This window comes from Spea bombifrons, chromosome 8 (genome assembly GCF_027358695.1).
Source record: "Spea bombifrons isolate aSpeBom1 chromosome 8, aSpeBom1.2.pri, whole genome shotgun sequence".
Lineage (NCBI taxonomy): Eukaryota > Metazoa > Chordata > Amphibia > Anura > Pelobatidae > Spea > Spea bombifrons.
Genome location: NC_071094.1, coordinates 25,621,705 through 25,641,569, shown reverse-complemented (window position 1 = coordinate 25,641,569; position 19,865 = coordinate 25,621,705). Strand labels below are relative to the sequence as shown.

Here is a 19,865-nt window from a genome sequence, read left to right as displayed (position 1 = left end):
TGAAGGCAAAAAGGGTCCAACCCGGTACTAGCAAGGTGTACCTAATAAAGTGGCCAGTAATGTGCTTTACTGCTCTAAACCTATGGGGGGTCTGGTGGCACCACATGTATGGGCTAACTTAATTGCGTCAAGGTACGCACAACTCCTTCGTTGGCAGAGTGGGGTGGTTGTAGATGGATAGATCTGGAAAGAACTTTACTATCTCCCATTCCAACTGTGGGTCTCCCATGGTTAGACCTACCACCGCAGACCCCTGTCTCATTGTTGTACCGATATTTTCCCGACCAGGGAGTCAGAGATGGGATGACACCAATATCTTTTAACCCCAGATTCCCGAGTGGGAATGCAGGGTCGGTGGGACTTTTTCAGTGGTGGACTGACAGCAACTTATTGAGAATAGAGGATTTTGTCCTAGGGGAGGGTCTTCAGGAGCCATTACAAATGCCTAAAGAAATTTAGATTTGTTGCAAAACAGTCACTTTGTGTCATGTTTACAACTCCAAGGTTCCTTCCCCCCTCATGACATTTGTGACCTTAAGTTTCAGAGGACTGCAGGGGTTCTATCTCAAGGTTATACACACAGCTCCTTGCAATATCACCCTAAGTGTCCATTTATGCTGAGATGTGAGACTGAGCTGGGGGAGGTGATCGCTATGAAACAGTGGTCAGAGATTCCCCAGAATATGCACCAATTGACGTCATGTACCTTGATCAAGGAGAACAAAACATTGTCCAGGTTGCTGTACAAGCTCTGACGCGTTTCACTGAAAAGGTTTCTTCAGAAGGTTATGACACAAGAAAGCAAGTTAAAGCTATAATGAGCGTTAAAACTGGCCAAAAGACTCTATGCTATAATGAAGTCTTCTGCTATTTTGGAGTCCTTAGGGTCAGCAGTGATACACCAAGCAATCCCCCGATAAGCTGGGATTATTTTGATAAGAGGATTCGGCAATATTAATCACTGATTAGTGAGGTAGTAAACACTGTCACTAGTGGCAAATGGGAATTTTCCCAGGCTAATAGGGGTTGTGCATTAGAGGCTATATACATTCACGCTTGGTGGCAATGCCCCAGGTTGTAATTTTGCCTTTGGCCTGATTAACTCAGTTCTGGGCACGCAGGTAGCTTTGGACCCCCGGACATTTACAAGTTGACGAGCAAACTTATATTCCACTTGTCCACCACTAAATTTTGCTTAGCTAAACACTGTAAGCGATGTAGTCCGAGTGAGCAACAGATATTATTTCATAAGGTCTGGGAACCATGGTCACCATCCTTTTCCCTTCTGCATCCTTGGGCCCTGGTTAGGGTGAACCTCCATTGGACTGCGCTTTCCAATTTAGCCACCAAAGAGTACGTTCATTAAGACTTGTTTCTGACCATAGAGATGACTGAAAGGTATAAACTGAATTACCAGCGTCTGTAAGAAAGCCATACTGCTACCTATTAACCAGCGCTGCTTGAGTTTGGCCAAATAACAGTGCCCCAAGTAACATGGCATCTACACATAGGGGCGTCTAATGTTGCGGTGGCGTCACCACGTATAGGCGGGCTGCCGTGTCGCACTCCATCTCCCCGTTCCGTTTTCTTCCAACTAGTTAGAGACTCCGCCCCCTCTTCTTCTCACTTCCGGGCTGCCTTCGTAACAATGGAGAAGATGGCGGAGTGAGGAGAGGTCTGGGCGTAGAAGCCAGAATCCATCGGACACCGGAGGTAGTGGCCTCTCCCCTCGGTATGTATCCAGACAGGAGGAAGCAGAGGTTCCCGCTAACCGTTTGCTGCTTTTCCCGTCGTAAACGATTCTTGGGCTAGAGCAGTGTAATTGCTAAAAGGTAGTTGCGGATGAAAATGTACGAGAGGTCGAGGCTGTGCCTAGAACAACAGGCCCAGTGTAATTCCTTATGGTATGAAAGCCGGATACACCTTGCCCGGGTTAGGATGGTTTATTTGGTTACCGTTTTATGATTAGTAGTAAACGCCTGTGGCACGTAAGTATATGTTCGTGTATCTCCCTATACCTCCGGGGATCGGAATCCTTTCCGAGTGGGCATAAACATATTAGTTTAACATATAGCACTGAATGTTCTTCCAGACCCATGTCTGCTGGTAACCGGGCAAACATCTCCAGTAACAGATGTTTATCTATATCGCTCTATTCTATGCCAGAGAACCTATACACACATATATATATATATATTATATGTGTTTAGGTATATATATAATGCGTGTGTGTATATATAAATATAATGTGTGTGTGTATATATATATAAATTATATATATATATATATATATATATATATATATATATATATATATGTATGTATGTGTGAATCGGGTTTATTGTGCTGTAGAATTTTGGGGAAAATCAGAACCATTGAATATTTGATCATTTGCGGTAGAGCATCTGGTAGAGCTTTACCCGTTGTACAGAGCTATAGAATATGATGTTGCTATATAGATCAATAAATAAGTCGACCTCTTATGGGGCAACTGCCAGGAACATCACATTTGTTGCTATAGTTACTACACACTTAATATTTATTCCAGAATTGCTCTTGATAGATATTATGTGTGCGCTTCAAAGAAAATCAGCGTTTTTTATGTAGTTATTTTAGCCGCCTAAATCATTCCTCTTTTTTTTTTCTTTAATTTACCTCGAGCCCCCTACAAGGATCGTTTTATCTAAGAATCATATAGAGAAAAAGCCTCTATTTTTTGCCGTATAAGAAAAGAAAAATATCAGAAATACCACAAAAGCACAAACTGGCCCTGTTCTTTATGGCCTGCCAACTGTGACCTTCCAGGAAGTGATGTCAGGATGATGCTTGCAACATTTTGCAATTCCATCTGATGCAGTGTGGAACGGCTAGTGTTCATTGGCCGGTTTGTGTGTGTTATGTTCTTGTGGGTGAAGTATAAGGTAATGCTGACATTGTCTTTGCTACCAAGCTTTGTGACTCCTTAAATAGGCCTAAGGAACATTTCTTTAAAGCCGAGCAGCGCGGTTGTACTATAATGTACAGGAGTTCAGCTCGGTTTAAAGGTAATGTTACCCCAATTCCAGACAAAATAAGGCTGTGGGAGAGCTCTCTGGAGTTGGAGCCGGGGTGATTTCGCAGTTCACCACTAATGGTAAAATCTGCCTTCCAGCTGAATCCACAGAATTATTTTCTGACATTCAAAACCGGCTGATCGCCCGCTTGCTGGTGGGCTTTTGCCAAAAGCCCCTCTCTTTTGAAGATCGAAGCATATCGATTTGTTTCTGTTTCTTGTAGAATAGCAGGAAGCAGAAATAATATATAATCCGCAAACATGCTGATATACTGCAATATTTCAATTGCGCTGCTATGTATTTTTCGCTTTTTTTTTTTTAGGTTATTGAAACCTTAAACAGAAGCACCAGTAGCCATGTTTTCATGGTTCTAGCACCAAATGTTTTATACATTTAACATTTTTAATTATGATCTTTTCTTCATATAGCAGCCGCAGATTATGCCGTGTTTCATACAATGTATACATTCGAACGGGTACAGCAAACCGATAGCTTACACCCTTACAAATCTTCAGGGTTTTTAAAAATTCAAGTCATTCCGTGTAAATTTGTTCAGGACTGCAGTGCAAAAGAATAAAAATGGCCGTTGGCCGTTTCCTAAGCAACAGTCTGTGTTGTCGAATCACGCAAGGCTATGACACTATAGACAATCTACTGGTGTCGGTTGTGATGGAATGCAGGAAACAGGCGCGAGTAAATGGTGTGCAGTGCTTTTATGGAAGGTTAGTTCAAATCGAGAAGATTTAAGATGGAGAAATTGTTACACGATTGATAGGTTTGCAGGATTGCATGCAGTTAGGGGCTTGGGCTGTATATATACGTACGTGGATGCATCGCAATTCAGGTGTGATTCCTATATCCTGTTTGTTTCGGGATAGCGTGCGTAAGACCTGGATTCGTATCTATTTGGGCTTTTGGTGTATTCTACAAACATGTCCTTCGCTAATGCCGTGGAATGTAATTACGTTTTTACAAGCAAGCGTCTGCTGAAATTCATCATTTTTGCTGAGCAATCATTGAGGTGTATTGTGAGCTTTAAGCAGATAATTGATACTTCTAGGTTTGTAGCACTACCAGATTTGCAAGATTGAACTATTCTTATTTTATAGCATATTCGCATTCTCCTGCCTTAAACCATGTGTTATATAAGATCTGACAGCAACATGTGCATGCATGAATGTCATATGATATGTTTACATGGCGTCATGTCCTAATGTTTCCCCTCCCACTCTGCTTATCATTCCTCTCCATCTTCTCCGAATGAATGCACGCTGCCCTCACACAGCCTCTTAGAAAATGTCCAGCCGATTGCTCTCTGTTGCATCGGAAGCTGCGGTATAACACTCTGATCTGACACATCCACCCCACTTGTTCTCATCAAAGATCCTCGTGTGCAGTGTTTTTTTTTTTTTTTTTAATTAATCGTGTTTTGCGTATTCAAATAGTATGTGAGCATCTAACCTACAAACATAATCTCCAAGGCTGTTCTGTGTATTTCTATGCCCATCATTTCACATTCTTAGTCTGAAAGCTGTTTTTTTTTGTTTTTTTTTTTATATAGCTCCATCAGATTCCGTAGCACTGTACAATGGGTAGACAGGACATAAGTAGTATATGACATGCAGGAACCGGTGAGGATGGTCCTGCTTATAATCTAGAGGTATAATTCACACACAATTGCGTTTTCTGCTTGTATTGGGCAGCCCTATGCATTTTTGCACTCTGTGCTTTAGGAATATTGCATGCGGCGCAGGACTTCTGGCTGTGTGTATGGATCTGGAGGGTGTGTTGCATTTGCAAAAATAGAATCTTCCTTTTCCCCTAACCTTAAATGCATAATGAATCCTTTCCATAAACCGATCTTTACACAATGCCTGCTGTACATACTGGACAACTGTGGCCTCTTTCTACATAGTTTGGCACCTTTCAGCTTTGACGAAATATGAACTCTTATGTAGTATTTCAGGCAAATTCACGGCTCTGTTCTCTAAGGAGGGAGTTGTGGTTTCAGCTTTCGCTTCTCTATTCATTTTGAAAGTCCGACCCTGGTGGGTTTTTTCCCTGTGAGATGGGCCGGTGGCCACTTGGCTTTGGCTTTTGCCTGCTCCCTGGGGTGGAATGTGCCAATTCTCCCCGTATGCCAGCATTTTGCTCTTCTGGTGCACCTGCTTTTGTGGACTGCAGCGTCCATCACATTCATCGGCCTGGCTGGTGTTACAACTATCATCAGCCCATTTTCTAAACTAAAAAAAAAGTTTAGAAAATGTAAGTTCAGGGTATTTTTTATTTTTAGCTATTTGTGATTCATCTTTGACATAGTATGCGTGCCGGCAGGGGTCAAACAGTTTTCCCGGCGTGCCGGCCATCTGATTTAACTACAGCTACTTTTTGGCTAGAGGTGGCACAGATGGTTCAGTCAGGACTATCTTGACAACATGGGACGTCTTGAATGTTTTAAGCCGTTAAAATGCCTTTTTATTCCATGATCAGACTATTCTTGCCACTGGTTGGCTGTTTCAAGCAAAGATCAGAAGGAGACCCTTTAACACATGGAGACCCTCGGTCTGGAGGTGAGTATATTGTGCAGGAACAGGCACTCAGCCAAACACATCCCCTGCTGGCCGTTTAGCTGGGCAGTGGGGAAAGGGGCAAATGCATATTCTGCACAACTCCACCATGCGCTTGGAAAATGGACAGCGCGATAATAGACTACATAGGTATCGTATGTGTTAAAGTGAATATGATTGGGCTATAATGAAGCACGACTTTGTAATGGTGTACATTACAGCTAGTGTAGATGGGCATAAGGAGTTAAAAGAATGTCTTTATTTATTTTATGCTTTCATCAGAAATCTCTTTATAAATTATTTGTATTGACGTTGTGCCTTTTCATTTCTATCTTTGGATTCAGATACTATATTTAGTAGCGTAGATTTACGGCATGTAATTATGCATTTTCCACTGGGCACCTTCTTCCCTTTTACATGTGAGATGTAAGGTACGGGTTTGCCCATCCAGTGGCTAGTATGCTTGGGGTAACCACATGAGTCTGTCCGATGATAACCGTTCTACAGTATCATTGATGGCAAAATCTGGGGGGTTTCCCCCAGGAAGCTAAGGGAATGTTTGTGCATTTTTGTATGTGCACAAAATAGCCTGACATGCAATTATTTTTCCTGGAAAAACTACTTTTTAGTGTCATTATATTCATAGGGCATGTAGTAGACGCATAAGCTTCCTAAATCGTCTTATTTATATAGCATGAACAGTCCTTAGGCTATAGAAAGTTATACAAATCAATTGGCATTATGTGGCGCTAGCTGCTTGCTAGAGCTACAAATTCTTCAGAGGAAAGCTTATGTGACATTGCGTCTGGCACTACGTCTGATTCTGTGAAAATGTTGGACCCCGGACTTCCAAGAAACGTATTTCTTGAAATGGAGTGGCGTTTTCATATAAAGGCCGTTGACTGTTTTCCGGGTTGTACAAAGGGTTACGTGTTTTGCCTGCTCCTCCCCGCTGGCTCTCAGCATCTCTAGACAGAGGCAAGACTCTACAAGGAGATGCATTCCTAGTTTGTTTACATGCAACTTTGTCAAATATTGACAGAATTAAATAGTGTAAGTCACACTTTTGTGCCATGTTTGTAAGGAGCAGCTCTGGTGCAAAAAGTGAAACTGTAAGACAATTCTTTGGAAAAATCCATTGATTTCCATGCTAATTGCGGCGGGAGTATGCACTTCTATGTATTCTGCCACAGAAATTAACCGTTTAAACGTAGTATTAGAAACCTTGTTCCTAGTAGATAAAACGCTCAAACCTTGCCCAGAAATGTTTTTTCACGTGAAATTGTGCCTAATTTTTCAGGGAATAATAAATTATGATGCAGAAGCAGGTGGCGTTACCTGAATACATTCCTCAGGACATTGGTATTTTATGTAATTAACCCCTTAACGTCCAATGATGGGCCAGACACATCACACAAGCGGTCAGGTAACGACCGATTTCATTAAACCAGCTAGGATCACGTTCTTTGCATAAACGCTGTTGCTGTAATGCCTCAATGTCAAGGTATTCAGCAACACAGAGATTAGCATCGGGGGCATTTCTGGCCCCTCCCCGGGACGTCGCTGTTCGCCATACGCTGTATGGCGGCGGACGCCCATTTTAAAAAACGTTTAGGAGGTAATCGGTGATCGCCTCCTCAACTTCAATGGTGTCACTGAAATGCTCTGGAGAGCGGTCAGTGCCGCTGTGAGTGATTTTGCCACTCGCCAGATGGCGACGTGTCCTTTCAAAAAAAAAAAAAAAAAAAAAAGAGTTGCGAAAGCTTTCAAGAGGGTCTCTCCAGACCCTCCTGAGAACTCTAGCTCCCCTTACAGGTTGAATACAGGTACTGCAATGGATTCCAGCTTTCTAATCACAATGTGATTAGTAAAATATAAAAAAAATTTAAAAAATGTGGAAACGTTTAAAAATAATTATGCAGTTATGTCACCATTAGGAGAACCATCCAGTTCCAGCAACTTTTTTTTTTTTAAAGTAAAAAAAAATTTATGAGCATCTTCCCCAAAATCTTGACATGGAAAGAGCATTTCAAATACCCAAGGGGTAAATAAAGATTTAAAAAAAAAAAATTGTTTGATGGGGGTAAATTAGAGTGGCCAGGTTCAAAGATGGAGCATAGCCACAGACTGACCAAAATGGGGAAAAGTACCCTTCCCAGATGTGGCCTCTTTGCCCCCGAACACCAGGCAAACCCATGCATGGGGGGCATAACTGTAATCAAAAGATCTTGCCGAACACATATTGGGATGTTTGACAACGACGTAAACCAGGAGCTTTAAATTCATACCTGAAGTACAATTTGTGTGATAAAAATGTCTACCACACATTTTGACAAAGGCTAATACAATTATTGCATGGAAATGGCTAATACAATTATTGCATGGAAATACCCCCATTTAAAATACCCTGGGGTGTCTAGTTTTCAAAAACAAGAAAAAAAGCAAAAAAAAACAAAACCCATAAAAACATTGGTTATGTACTCAGGGCAAATAGAATTTTTAGCAGTTTTTTTTATTAGCATTTCCTGATATGTAAAAGATTTTTCAAATAAGAGGGTTTTTTGGGGGGGTTTTACTTGTGGGTACACTAAATGGGTGCCTTGGGTACAAAAAAAACAGCCTGGTCCTTAAGGGGTTAAATCTTTATGGGCAATAATGAAATGGGTTATCTACAATGTTCTGTATAAATGGAACGGCACTCTAACAACTTTTTCTTTTTAGCTATTGCCCCAAATAGCCCTTTTCGGTCCTACTTGGCATGCCCTCATTTCCAGTATGATCGCTGTTTCCCGGCACAGTCTTAGTAGTATGTTGCAGTGCCAGTAGCAATTAACCAGGCTTCTCAATATTAACTGAGCACGTTTCTACAACCCCCTAGAAACAGTCATCTTCCCATTCACTCAAGATGGAGAGTGCCGATTCATCAGGGAAAGGAAGCGGTGAGCAATCCGAATCTCAACGCCAGAGCCAAATGGACAGGTTGGACAGGGAGGAAGCATTCTACCAGTTTGTCAATGACCTGAATGAGGATGACTACAGGTTAATGAGAGATAATAACCTACTAGGAACACCAGGTAGGAGTAAAATCTTGCTGCTTGCCTGTGATGAATAATGTGATGTGAATTGTTTGTGTCGATATATTATCCTTAGTTGATAAGCCCAGCCACCCATGTTTCCTAACAATAGTACTCCTAACATTGCTTTATAAGAAAGACCAACCATACGTACAATAAATAAAAAATCTTTTCACCTGCCCTAAATACATTTACACAATAAAGCTAGTGGAGTCCTCTCACCAGGGAAAATAAATACTGTGTCTGTGGCTTAAAACACACCTGGAGTTGAAAAAAAGCCATATGAGAACTTTATAGAGCTTAAAATACCACCTATACATGGTGCTAGGCTATATTCTAGCAGATGCATAAATTAAGTTTTCGAATGCAAAGAATCTTGGTTTCTCAGTGTTTGTATGGGCATACAGATAGTTAAAACATGGCCATAACATGACCCATTGACACCCAAAAATGTGATAACTCAATGATTGCGTTGTCCTCTCATAAAACCTGCTTTTCAAAAATAAGCCAGAAACCCATCTGTAGTAGACCTGTGTATGTGCGTGCAGCATTTTCAAGAAAATGTTGGATTTATCTTCACCAGCATAATGCGCATGAATGACTTTTTATATTTCTGCTTGGAAAATCATTTTATCTGCACAATATTAAAATGACAGTTTAATTCTAGATTTGTTTGTGGAACTGAGAAAATGTAGCCCAGTTCTGTGTACTACTATACTTTATTTTAAGGTGAACTTTAATACTGATATACCAACGTTCTTTTGGTAACTTGTAAGAACTTTAATGTGTATGATAGCTGATTGTCACCTTAAGTTTAGCTGCGTTTTGACGGAATGTATCAGAATCCTCATACCAACTTCCAGCCAGCTCCATTGCTGGTTGATGTGAGACTTCCGAGGGGTCTTATTAGACTCCCAAGTGAATGCAGAGAAAGTACTCTTTACTTCAGTGAGGGGACCTTCTTGTCAGTGATTGGCTTCTTCTAGAAGCCAAAACTGGCCCGTATCATGGAATGCAGAAGGGGGCTTTGTGCGGTAGCTGTGGAGCTGTGGTATGCCTTTAGTAGCTTCAGGATTTCTTGGTTCAAGAATGTACCCATTAGGGCACTTTGTCAGTTACATGAAAGTCTGTTAAACAGGACGTCAGTCAAGTCTACACTGTGTTTCTTAAAACTGTAAGCTTGATAGAACTGCTATCCCTAAAGTCAGGCGAGACAAAGGTCCACAATGATTTTTTTACAGCAGGCAGGTAAAAAGGTTTGACTAGAAGGGCAAAATTGTTCTTTCCTACCACTTATTTGTAATGCACGTTGGACTGTATTTTAGCATGGACTCAAGTGCATTTTATCCTAATTTTCTGTATGAGTGTGCTGAAGTCAATGCAAAAATGAGGGCTTCATCTGCTTTGCACTTTTTGAATTCACAATCTACTATATCTACAACCAACTTGGCAAACAAATCTTATATCTACTATGCTCCCTTAATGTTTTCACATTCTTTTGTTTTGTAAAGGGGAAATTACTAAAGAAGAATTGTTGAGAAGGCTTCAGCAGATCAAAGAGGGACCTCCCCAGCCAAACACCGAAGAAAACAGAGGTGTGTGTATATATATATATGTGTGTGCATCTTAAAGAGATTTACCAATAAATCATTGTGGTAACCTTAACTTACCCAGTAGCAACAGAAGAGTTGCTTCTTACTGGGTTGGTAAAGGGCAATCACTTGGTTCTGCTTAATCCTTTTTGTGTGCTTAAGTATAACATTCTTCCCTGTCACCCGGAGCTTACTCTGCATCTCTAGAATCAACTTATGAAATATGATGGTTATAATTACGATAAATATTAACCGATCAACCTATGTAGAGGCAACTTGTCATTGCTCTTCAGAGCAATTACATTCGGCTACCGAAAGACTGTCTTTTAATGTGGCGGAGCCCTGCCGCTGGAAAGGGCATTTAGTAAGCACGTCCTTCCCTCAGGTGGTGTTGCTGAAATGCCTTCATAAAAGTAAATCGATAAATACCAGCTTAACCAAAGAAATGATTGTTTATTGGTTCCCAAAAGCTCTTTCTAGCAGCAGGGCACTGCCATATTTAAGAGATGCATATTCATATACATGGGCTCAGGATGACCAGATTTGAAAAAAAATAGGAATACACTACTGGTACTTATTGCCTTACAACTTGCAAAAAAATGTTTATTTCTAACTTTGTGACAAATATTAGAATCTAGCAGCTCTTGTAGATGGGTAAAAACCAAACACATTTATAGAAAGTTAGATTTGATCAAAATGACATCTAAAGAGCCCTTGTCCTGAAAAAAATTATATAATTTGTGGTGGTACAGTTAATGAGAAGAAAATTGCAGCTAAACGCAAACACATCAGAAATGTTAAAACAGCGATTTTCACAGAGGGTGCAAAAATGTAAGAACAGTCCTGTCACAAAGGGGCTAAAATGAGGTTTCAAAAATATTTAGTTCTACAACAGTTATTTTTACATTTTGTTTTTAGGCAGTTGTATATTTCCCATGAGTGTTTTAGCTCTGTTCTAGCGCATTCTAGTAACCTAGCCAATTAGAGACTCCTTCTCACACTGCATGTTTTCATGGCACTCCCCCTTTAATTTCTACATTTAAGCTCTGAGTGGGTTAAGTCTTTTTGTTTTAATTTGTACTCCTACCAGAGACACGTTTGAGAATGGGTTTAGTAAATAGTGTAATTTACTCTCGGTTCTTTCTCAGCAGGTGGAGATTCTGGAGAGGACTCTTCCAACGGCGATTCTATAATAGACTGGTTGAACTCTGTTCGGCAAACTGGAAACACCACAAGAAGTGGACAAAGAGGAAACCAATCGTGGAGAGCAGTTAGCCGAACAAATCCAAACAGTGGTGATTTCAGATTCAGTTTGGAAATAAATGTGAATCGGAATACTGCTCAACAGAACCCCACCCCAAGTGACCAGTCAGCAGAAACCCCTGGAACAGAGGATATGGAGGTTACCAATCAGAGTGAGACTGAACCTGTGCCTGAAACCCCAGGTACAGCCCAAAGTCACGTCCCAGATGAAGTACCTGCAGAGGAGCCCGTCTCCCAGAGAGGGCAAAGGAGGGCAAGAAGCAGAAGTCCTGATCAAAGAAGGACAAGACCAAGAACTGATAGAAGCAGGTCACCTCTGAATCCTCCTGTTGAGCCGTCTCCAAGGAGGCCTCCCCATGTTTCGTCACAGACTATTGATGCTTCTGTAGTGGAAGAAGTAGAAGGTAGCTCCAGAACGAGACAGATTTCAGGTCTGGTCCAGAACAACCCTTTGTCTCATGAAACAGAGGGAAGCTCTAGAACTAGACAGCATGTTACGTCAAGGCAACAAGCACTTAGTGCAGAAGCTCAGAGTCCAAGTGCAGTGCAATTTTCAAACCCAGAGACAAGAAGCTCAACCCAGTCACCTCCTACAGAGGCTCCAGTTTCTGGAGAATCTACTGGTCCCAGTCAGAGGCCTCCTACCATTGTCCTGGATCTTCAGGTACGACGGGTACGTCCAGGAGAGTACCGTCAAAGAGACAGTATTGCAAACAGAACACGGTCTCGCTCTCAAACCCCTAACAACACAGTCACTTATGAGAGTGAGAGGGGGGGGTTCCGGCGCACTTTCTCGCGTTCTGAACGTGCTGGAGTAAGAACATACGTCAGCACTATCAGAATTCCTATCCGCAGGATCCTTAACACTGGCCTTAGTGAGACCACATCTGTTGCCATTCAGACAATGCTGAGGCAGATAATGACCGGTTTTGGAGAGCTTAGCTACTTTATGTATAGTGATAATGATGCAGAGCAAGGCAGTCCTGGAGCAGCCTCTCCTCCAACTGCAGTGAGTGAGGAACAAGCAGACAGTGTTAGTGCTGGTGTCACAACTCCTCCTGTAGAAGTCCCAGAACCTCCAAACCCAGTGGAAAGCGGTGAAGGAAACAATGAAGGTGTTTCCACTTCTGGGGCTCGAAGGGAGGGTCGTAATAACAGAGGGCCGGTCACCTTTGAAGAAAGTGGATCACTACCATTCCTTAGTCTGGCCCAGTTCTTCCTCCTCAATGAGGAGGATGATGATCAGCCAAGGGGACTCACTAAAGAACAAATTGATAACCTCTCCACGCGAAATTTCGGTGAAAATGATGCCCTGAAAACATGTAGTGTGTGCATAACCGAATATACAGAGGGTAACAAGCTACGAAAATTACCTTGTTCGCACGAGTACCACGTCCACTGTATTGACCGCTGGCTGTCTGAAAATTCAACATGTCCCATTTGTCGCCGAGCAGTCTTGGTGTCTGGCAACAGAGAAAGTGTGGTGTGACTCACTTAATACAAACTGTCAACTAAGTAGCTGGTGTTTCTAGTGCCGGGCAAAGGAAAGGAGGAAGGGGGTGTATGGCCACTTTTTGAGTGGTGCTTAAATTAAGGCCATGGCTTGGAGTGAGTTCTCCTATAAAAATCCTACGTTTCCCCTGCCAAAATTAAGTAGTTTAAAATAAACAAAACTAGTTCAAGTACGTTTTGTTGTGTGAGGTTGCTAATTGGACAGCAAAAAAATGTTCCTCGTCTTTATCCTAGTAAACGCAGTTCTTTTTATATTTTAAATAAACTTTCAGTGCTGGAATGGTTCAAACAAAAGGCCCCTTTGTCACTAGTTTGTGCAAGATGTATAATTTTGGACATCGCTTACCGTTTTAAATAAATGTGTATTAAGTAACATGAGTAGCCTTCAACATAAATGGTTATGCTTTCTGAAATTTCGAATGGGTTTCGTTCTATGCCCAATTAGAACCGTTTCTTGGCCATGTTTCACAAGAGGTATAGCACAGAATTGTAAATACGCACCACGTAACCACACGTATAGTGCTTCCCTGAGTTCCAAGTATGTTCTTTTTCATGAGATATGGGAAACCTATTCATACTTAATCCAGAATTATTTTTTTTTTGACAAAAATGAAGCATGCACCTTCAAGCATTTTAACATATTATTCTTTAAGAAAATTATAATTCAAAGGCAGACTTTTATATAGGTATATTATTGCCTGCTGTCTTGTATAAGGCCCATAATATGACAATCTCTTAAAGCAAAAGATTGTATCCTAGCCAAGCTGTCGAGTGCTTTGCAGTGTATGTTAGACAGGTTTAGGAAATGTACTTTCCTCGTTCATAGCTCTGGGCCTTTATTTCTTTTGAATGCTTGATCCTGTATATAGCGGGCCTGCTACATGTGTATTTTTTTCCCTCTCTTCCTATTACTAATTTGGCAGTGACAGCCTTTCCGAAAGTATCAGGATGTTTAAGCACTTCTAGGTTTAACCTTCTTAAGTCCTGTTTAAGAGCCGTATTGCACGGTGAACCAGGCATAGTCACTTGACGCTTAGGCTTCAGTTTCTGACACGTCACCATGTTTTTTTTTTTTATATGTTGGGCTAGTAAACACATCCCAAACTGTAACATGTCCCTCTGCACAATTCTTCCAAAAGTTACATAAAACATTAATTTGGAGGCAGTTGAACCTATGAATGATCTCTAACTGGCCATGTTCGTTTTTTAGAAGATGGGTATTTTACGGTCTTCCTGTACAGCAGCTTGCGCTCGCTTTGTAACTTGTATTTTAAGCATATCTTGCTTTAACTTTGAAACCTTAATACAGAAAGATGTTCATGCAAATTATTTTATATTTTATTTTTTGTGAACCCACGTTTAACCCACCCCACCACTTATTTTCTGGTACAAATATATTGATTTCCACTAAACACTTGCCGTATGGGAGATGAGCTTCCAAACCAGCACTGAATGAGGGCAACACAAAAGTAAATGTAAAAAAAAAAAAGAGAATTTGGCAAAACCCAAGGACAAATAAGTAGATCTACAAAATTAAGACTTTTAGGTGTTTTATGCAAATAAAACACTTTTTGTTCTCGTTCTGTATGCCCAAGGCCCGTTTATTGACATACTGTAGAAATTGCTGATTTAGTTAAATTTGGGATATTTATCTTGTTGTGAAATATAACAAATGTTTATGCTTGTTGAAACAATAAAACACTTTCAAATGTATAGCGTTTTGTAGCAGCTTCCATATTAAGCAAAGCACCAGCTGTTATGAACCAGGGGCCACCTGTCCTCCGGATGTTGGTTATCGGTCCCTGGCTTGTAGATGATCTGTGGGAGTTTTTATTTAACGCAACCCCCCCCCCAGTTCTCAGATTTTGAGATGTAGCAAACAAAAAGCATAAACTTCAAACATGGAATGGGTTTTGAGAAGGTGTTTACTCCTATTTTACTTTGACATGTAGCTACCAGCTTAAAACTGCATTTGTATTTGCCTGACTGTGAAACAGGGGCTAGTACTTGTTTTAATATATGTGAGAAATGAGGCTGCTAATCTGAAATGGGAATAAAACTTTTAAAAGTGATTAATAAGACAGAATGATGTATTTATTTCTTGTCATTAGTGTCAGTTTCCAACATTGTGTACATTGGTGTATCGAATATCAATCAGTTACTACATATGCTATGCTGTATAATATATTTATCTTAATATACGCCAGGTGCAGGGTGTGCTTTGAAACTGCGACATGGTTCAACAGTGTAGCTTTAAACAAAATGAATGTATTTTGAAAAAAAAGACCTTGTAAATAAATGATGGCTGGTGAATGTTGACTACTGCATATGAGATCCATAAATACTGCAAGTATCACAATAAACCATCTACACTTTTTTTTTTTTCCAAGTCTTTAAACTGATTTTTCCACCGTGGGAGAGAACACTTAAAATTCTTTCTCTGTACGCCTTTCTGGCAATGGGTAGAGTGCTAATAAATAAAACTTGTGCTGCTTTTATAATGGCCTTCCCCTTTGAGCTCTGGATAAAATAACCAATAACTGTGTGAAATACCTCCAATGTAGTTGTTGTTATTCCCCTGATCTAGTCAAGAGTTCTTGGTGAAATCGATATCTGGTATACCACTTTATTTATTGTTCTCCAAACTCATGTAGTCTGTGAGATAGGAATGAACTAATTGGAAGAATCACATACACCTCGTTCAGACTGTTAGAACCTCCGTGACTTAGTGGAGGCTTATGAATCAGGGCTATATCATTCATACCTGGACGCATCATGAATGAATGGGGGCTGTACCAATCTATCGAAATCAATGCAGTTTTTGCAGATACAGGGTTTGTGTGAAGTAGATGGAACCTTAACTGCAGGGAATATTTTCAAGAATTGTACATTTCATTCATGCCTACATGCAGGGTTAAAGAATTAAGCTGTTTAGCTCTCTGGTATCCATGACTAAACGGAGAGTTATAAATATTAATAAATGCCTCCAATGCAAGTAATTTTATTTTGGGCAGAATTTACTGTAAGGGGAAAAAGTACCATTCAAGAATCAGTATGTGGGGTTTTCAGTGTTCTGTTGGAGCCTTTCTTTGTTGTGTGTATGTCTATAACTGACAAACCGACTTCTGAATCATATCCATTTTAAGTGAACGCCTGATGCTCAAAATGTATCCTGCAAATGTTAACACGTAGTAAAGTACTTCCAAAGTATTTTAACATGTATTGTTTCATAATAATAAAATTCAGCTATTGAGGAATGCCCGCTGGCTTTTTTCTTCTGGTAGCAGGAACCAATAGATGATGCCAGTGTGCTGCACTGGCAGGGCCCCCATCTACACGACCATGAAAAGTTCCATATCGAGTGCTGCTTTCTGCTCCAGACCCACTGCAGCCACATTGGAGGTTGAAGCAGGAAATGACCACTGGGGAGGACTTGTACAATATAACATTAAGCGACACTTAATGTGGTATCACTGTACTCAGGAGATGTTGCTGAACACATAAACGGGTGTTGTGTGACCGTGACATATACCAGGAACTGTAAATTCAAAGTTTGACAAAGACTGGTGGTAGAATTAGTGCATGGCAAGAGTTAAAATATAGCATTTAAATTACCCTGGGGTGTCTAGTCTTCAAAAATATATGCTGTGATGGGGTAAATTGCATTGGCTGACTTCAAAAATGTTCCAAATAGCACATAGGGGGAAGAATTAGCAGATTTTGAAAAAAATGGTTTTAAAATAGCAAAATGCAACCTGTACTTATTGGACCATGACGTTCATAAAAAAACATAAAAACATTGGGTATTTCTAAACTCAGGACAAATAGTAGAATCTATTTTGCAGGTTTTTTTATCATTAGCTTTTATAGATGAATAAAAGATTTTACAAGTAAAAGCCAAAAACTTTTTCACCGTATTTTATACTTTTTTTTTAAATAGTAAATTATACGATTCAATTAAAATTACATCTAAAGAAAGCCCTTCTTGTCCTGAAAAAAAAAAACAATATATAACTTGTGTGGCTTCAGTACATGGGAAAGAAGAAAGTTACAGCTAAACACGAGCACCACAGAAATGTTAAAACAGCCAAACGGTACCAAAAATTAGTGTTAACGGGTGCAGGGGACAGGGGACGGTGCAGGGGACCTGCATCCTACTCTCCGATACGCTCAGACAGCCTCCCCTACCAGCACTTTCCACGGGGGGGGGGTTGGCGGCACGGGAGGTTGTCTAAGCGCATCGTGCAGACGGGCAGACGGTCACCGGCTGCGGCTATGCGGATAAACAACCTCCGCTGCCGTGACATCTGCACGATGTGCTTTAACAATCTCCCTTGCCGGGATGTGCCGGCACCGGAAGTTGTATACGCGTATTGCGTAGATGTCCCCCGCCGGCCCCGCAAGACACCCGGGAGTCTGCTCTGATAAGTCGGTGGGGGCAGAGTGGCAGCATATCTCGGGGGGGAGGAGGAGGAGGACAGTGTGGCAGCATATCTCGGGGGGGGGAGGAGAGTGTGGCAGCATGTTTTTTTGGTGCTTTTTAAAGAAATAAAAGCACCAAACTTTTAGGGTGCGGCCTATATACGGGGGCGGCCTATATACGGGGGCGGCCTATATGCGTGCCAATACAGTATATATATATATATGTATATATGTGTGTGTGTTGGGTAACTGGGCTAACTTGGCCTGAGTTGCCTTGCATTTTCCTTTCTAAACACCAGATGGCTCTGCTATACTAGCGCCGTGAAACATGTCAAAAAGAATGCCTTTGTGACTGTGCTGCATGCAGACGCATCTTCAATCACCTGGGAATGAAAGTGATTACATGGAGAGGGCACCCTTTCTTGTCTCTGCTGTACACACTGTGTGTGGCTTGAGAATGACAGCTATGTAGTAAAGTGCTGCAATGTGTACTGAAGAAACTATAAGGTTGTACTTATTCTATAGAATACTGTAATTTCAAGATGGTCTAAATGGCTGCATAATCTAATGCACGAGTAATTGAGTAATTTTTTAACGCTGGAATTCTGTCTAGCTCGTCCTATAACGTCACCTTTGATCCCACAGTGTTTTGTTATTATGATAAACCAGCTATAGGGAAATCCGACTGCTCAAAAGCTTGCCTATACCTAGGGATGCCTTGTATTTTCTATCAATACTACCATCTTAATTCTTTTGTATGTTTTTGTTTGTCTTTTGCAACACAGAGTTGCTTCTATGGACCGTTAAAATCTTGGCGCCAAAGCTGCCGCGTAGTGCGTACCGCGTTAACCCCGTATTAACCTCTTCTACAAAAAACAGCAAAAAAGGAAGAAAAAAATGAAAACAAACAATGTACACGAATATTTGCTCGAACCAAACACAGAAACAGGTGAATACGAAGATTTTTCCCCCCACGAAGACGAACACGAAGAGTTTGCCGGCGCCCAAGTCTACTTACAAGCATAAAAGTGGTTTATTTACTATAGGGAGAATTAGTAGCAGAGTTGTGGTTTTGAGCTTTCTTGCTCAGCTTTTCATTATGACTACTTCAAGTTTCTCTATGGTGAAGGGCTGTGCTGACCCTGTATAATTCAACGGATAAGGAGACTGAAGAAATCTAACTGCTTTAACTATAATTTATACAGGGCAAGCAGTGGAAGTGGTTGGCCCTCCATAATGCATATTAAAGTGTGTTGAAACACCACAACTTCTAATACCTTTTAGTGAATAAACCCCCAAATCTTCTTTTCAATGCTCACATAGATCCCTTTGTTTAGACACGCAAATTGTACTATACTGAAATGTATATAATATTATTTTAATATATATATATATATATATATATATATATAATGTATCGCAGGGTCTTATTTCAACGTTTATGATCTTAAATCCCTTATTTAAAATGTTGTGTCTGATGTGTGTAGGCCTTCTATATGGACGTTCTTCTGCGTGTGTTCAAGAGAAAAATACGGCTGCCCGGAACAGGGTTTGGTTGGTGACAGCTTTGTGGTTCTAGGAGTTTAAGATTCATTGGTAAACGAGAGATGCACTGAATTAGCACCTTAATACATTAAAGAAACAGGGAACATCCTCAGAAAAACATGAATTACTCTAATGAGGAGTATTCTTATTAATCAGCAGAACCTTAGAGATGAAATAGTACTTGGCAGCACATTCTGTCTGAAGCTGTCAGGCACATCTAAACTCACATGGGGAACGAGTTACTGTGTGAACAATTAACCGTTTTGTTCCAGACTGGCTTGGAACACAATGTGCAGCCTCAGCGGAGGTAGATCAGGGCACTGATCAGGGGGGACCCTTTCTGTTGATGTGCCGAGAGCAAAGGCCTTAATTGCCTACTGGGTATAGCAGCCCAGAGTCGATTTCCGATGTTTTTATTGAATCTATGGGGTATTTCAGGATAACGCCAGTGACATCGCGTAGCAGGAGACAACTATGTGTACACAGAGATGGTGTTCATTAGTATAATGATCAGAGGGTTAAGCGTTACTGTGTAAAGATAAATGCTCTTCATTTGCCTATTCTAGAACACAAGCTACATCTTGCATTTTTATTCTTACATCTTGGACTCCCTCCAAGGCCTGTTACCATGTATCCAGTTTGTTCCTTTTCACAGTAATCCCCAAACTCTCCCATTTGTTAGTAGAATAAATAGAATTTATTATGTGGTACCACAGCTGTTTAAGATTAGAGCGGAAGAGTGAGTTGGGGCTAAGGACATCTTTACAAATTCTTAAGTGCCTTTTTCTGGCTTTGAAAAAAAAAACAACTTTAACCCATTTGAATCTGTATCTCTGG

At 40.8% G+C, this 19,865-nt stretch overlaps 1 protein-coding gene across 2 annotated transcripts; it reads left to right on the top strand.

Moving 5' to 3' along the window:
- Nucleotides 1-1,634: 1,634 nt before the first annotated feature.
- Nucleotides 1,635-13,355, top strand: RLIM (ring finger protein, LIM domain interacting). Of its 2 annotated transcripts, none has more exons than XM_053473294.1 (4): nt 1,635-1,732; nt 8,499-8,694; nt 10,206-10,289; nt 11,438-13,355. In XM_053473294.1, the coding sequence occupies exons 2-4, from the start codon at nt 8,526-8,528 to the stop codon at nt 13,036-13,038; spliced, it is 1,854 nt and encodes a 617-aa protein (XP_053329269.1). In that variant the 5' UTR covers nt 1,635-1,732; nt 8,499-8,525; the 3' UTR covers nt 13,039-13,355. The 2 variants fall into 2 exon arrangements, with proteins under 2 accessions (XP_053329269.1, XP_053329267.1); XM_053473292.1 differs by having other exon boundaries at nt 11,435-13,355.
- Nucleotides 13,356-19,865: the final 6,510 nt, after the last annotated feature.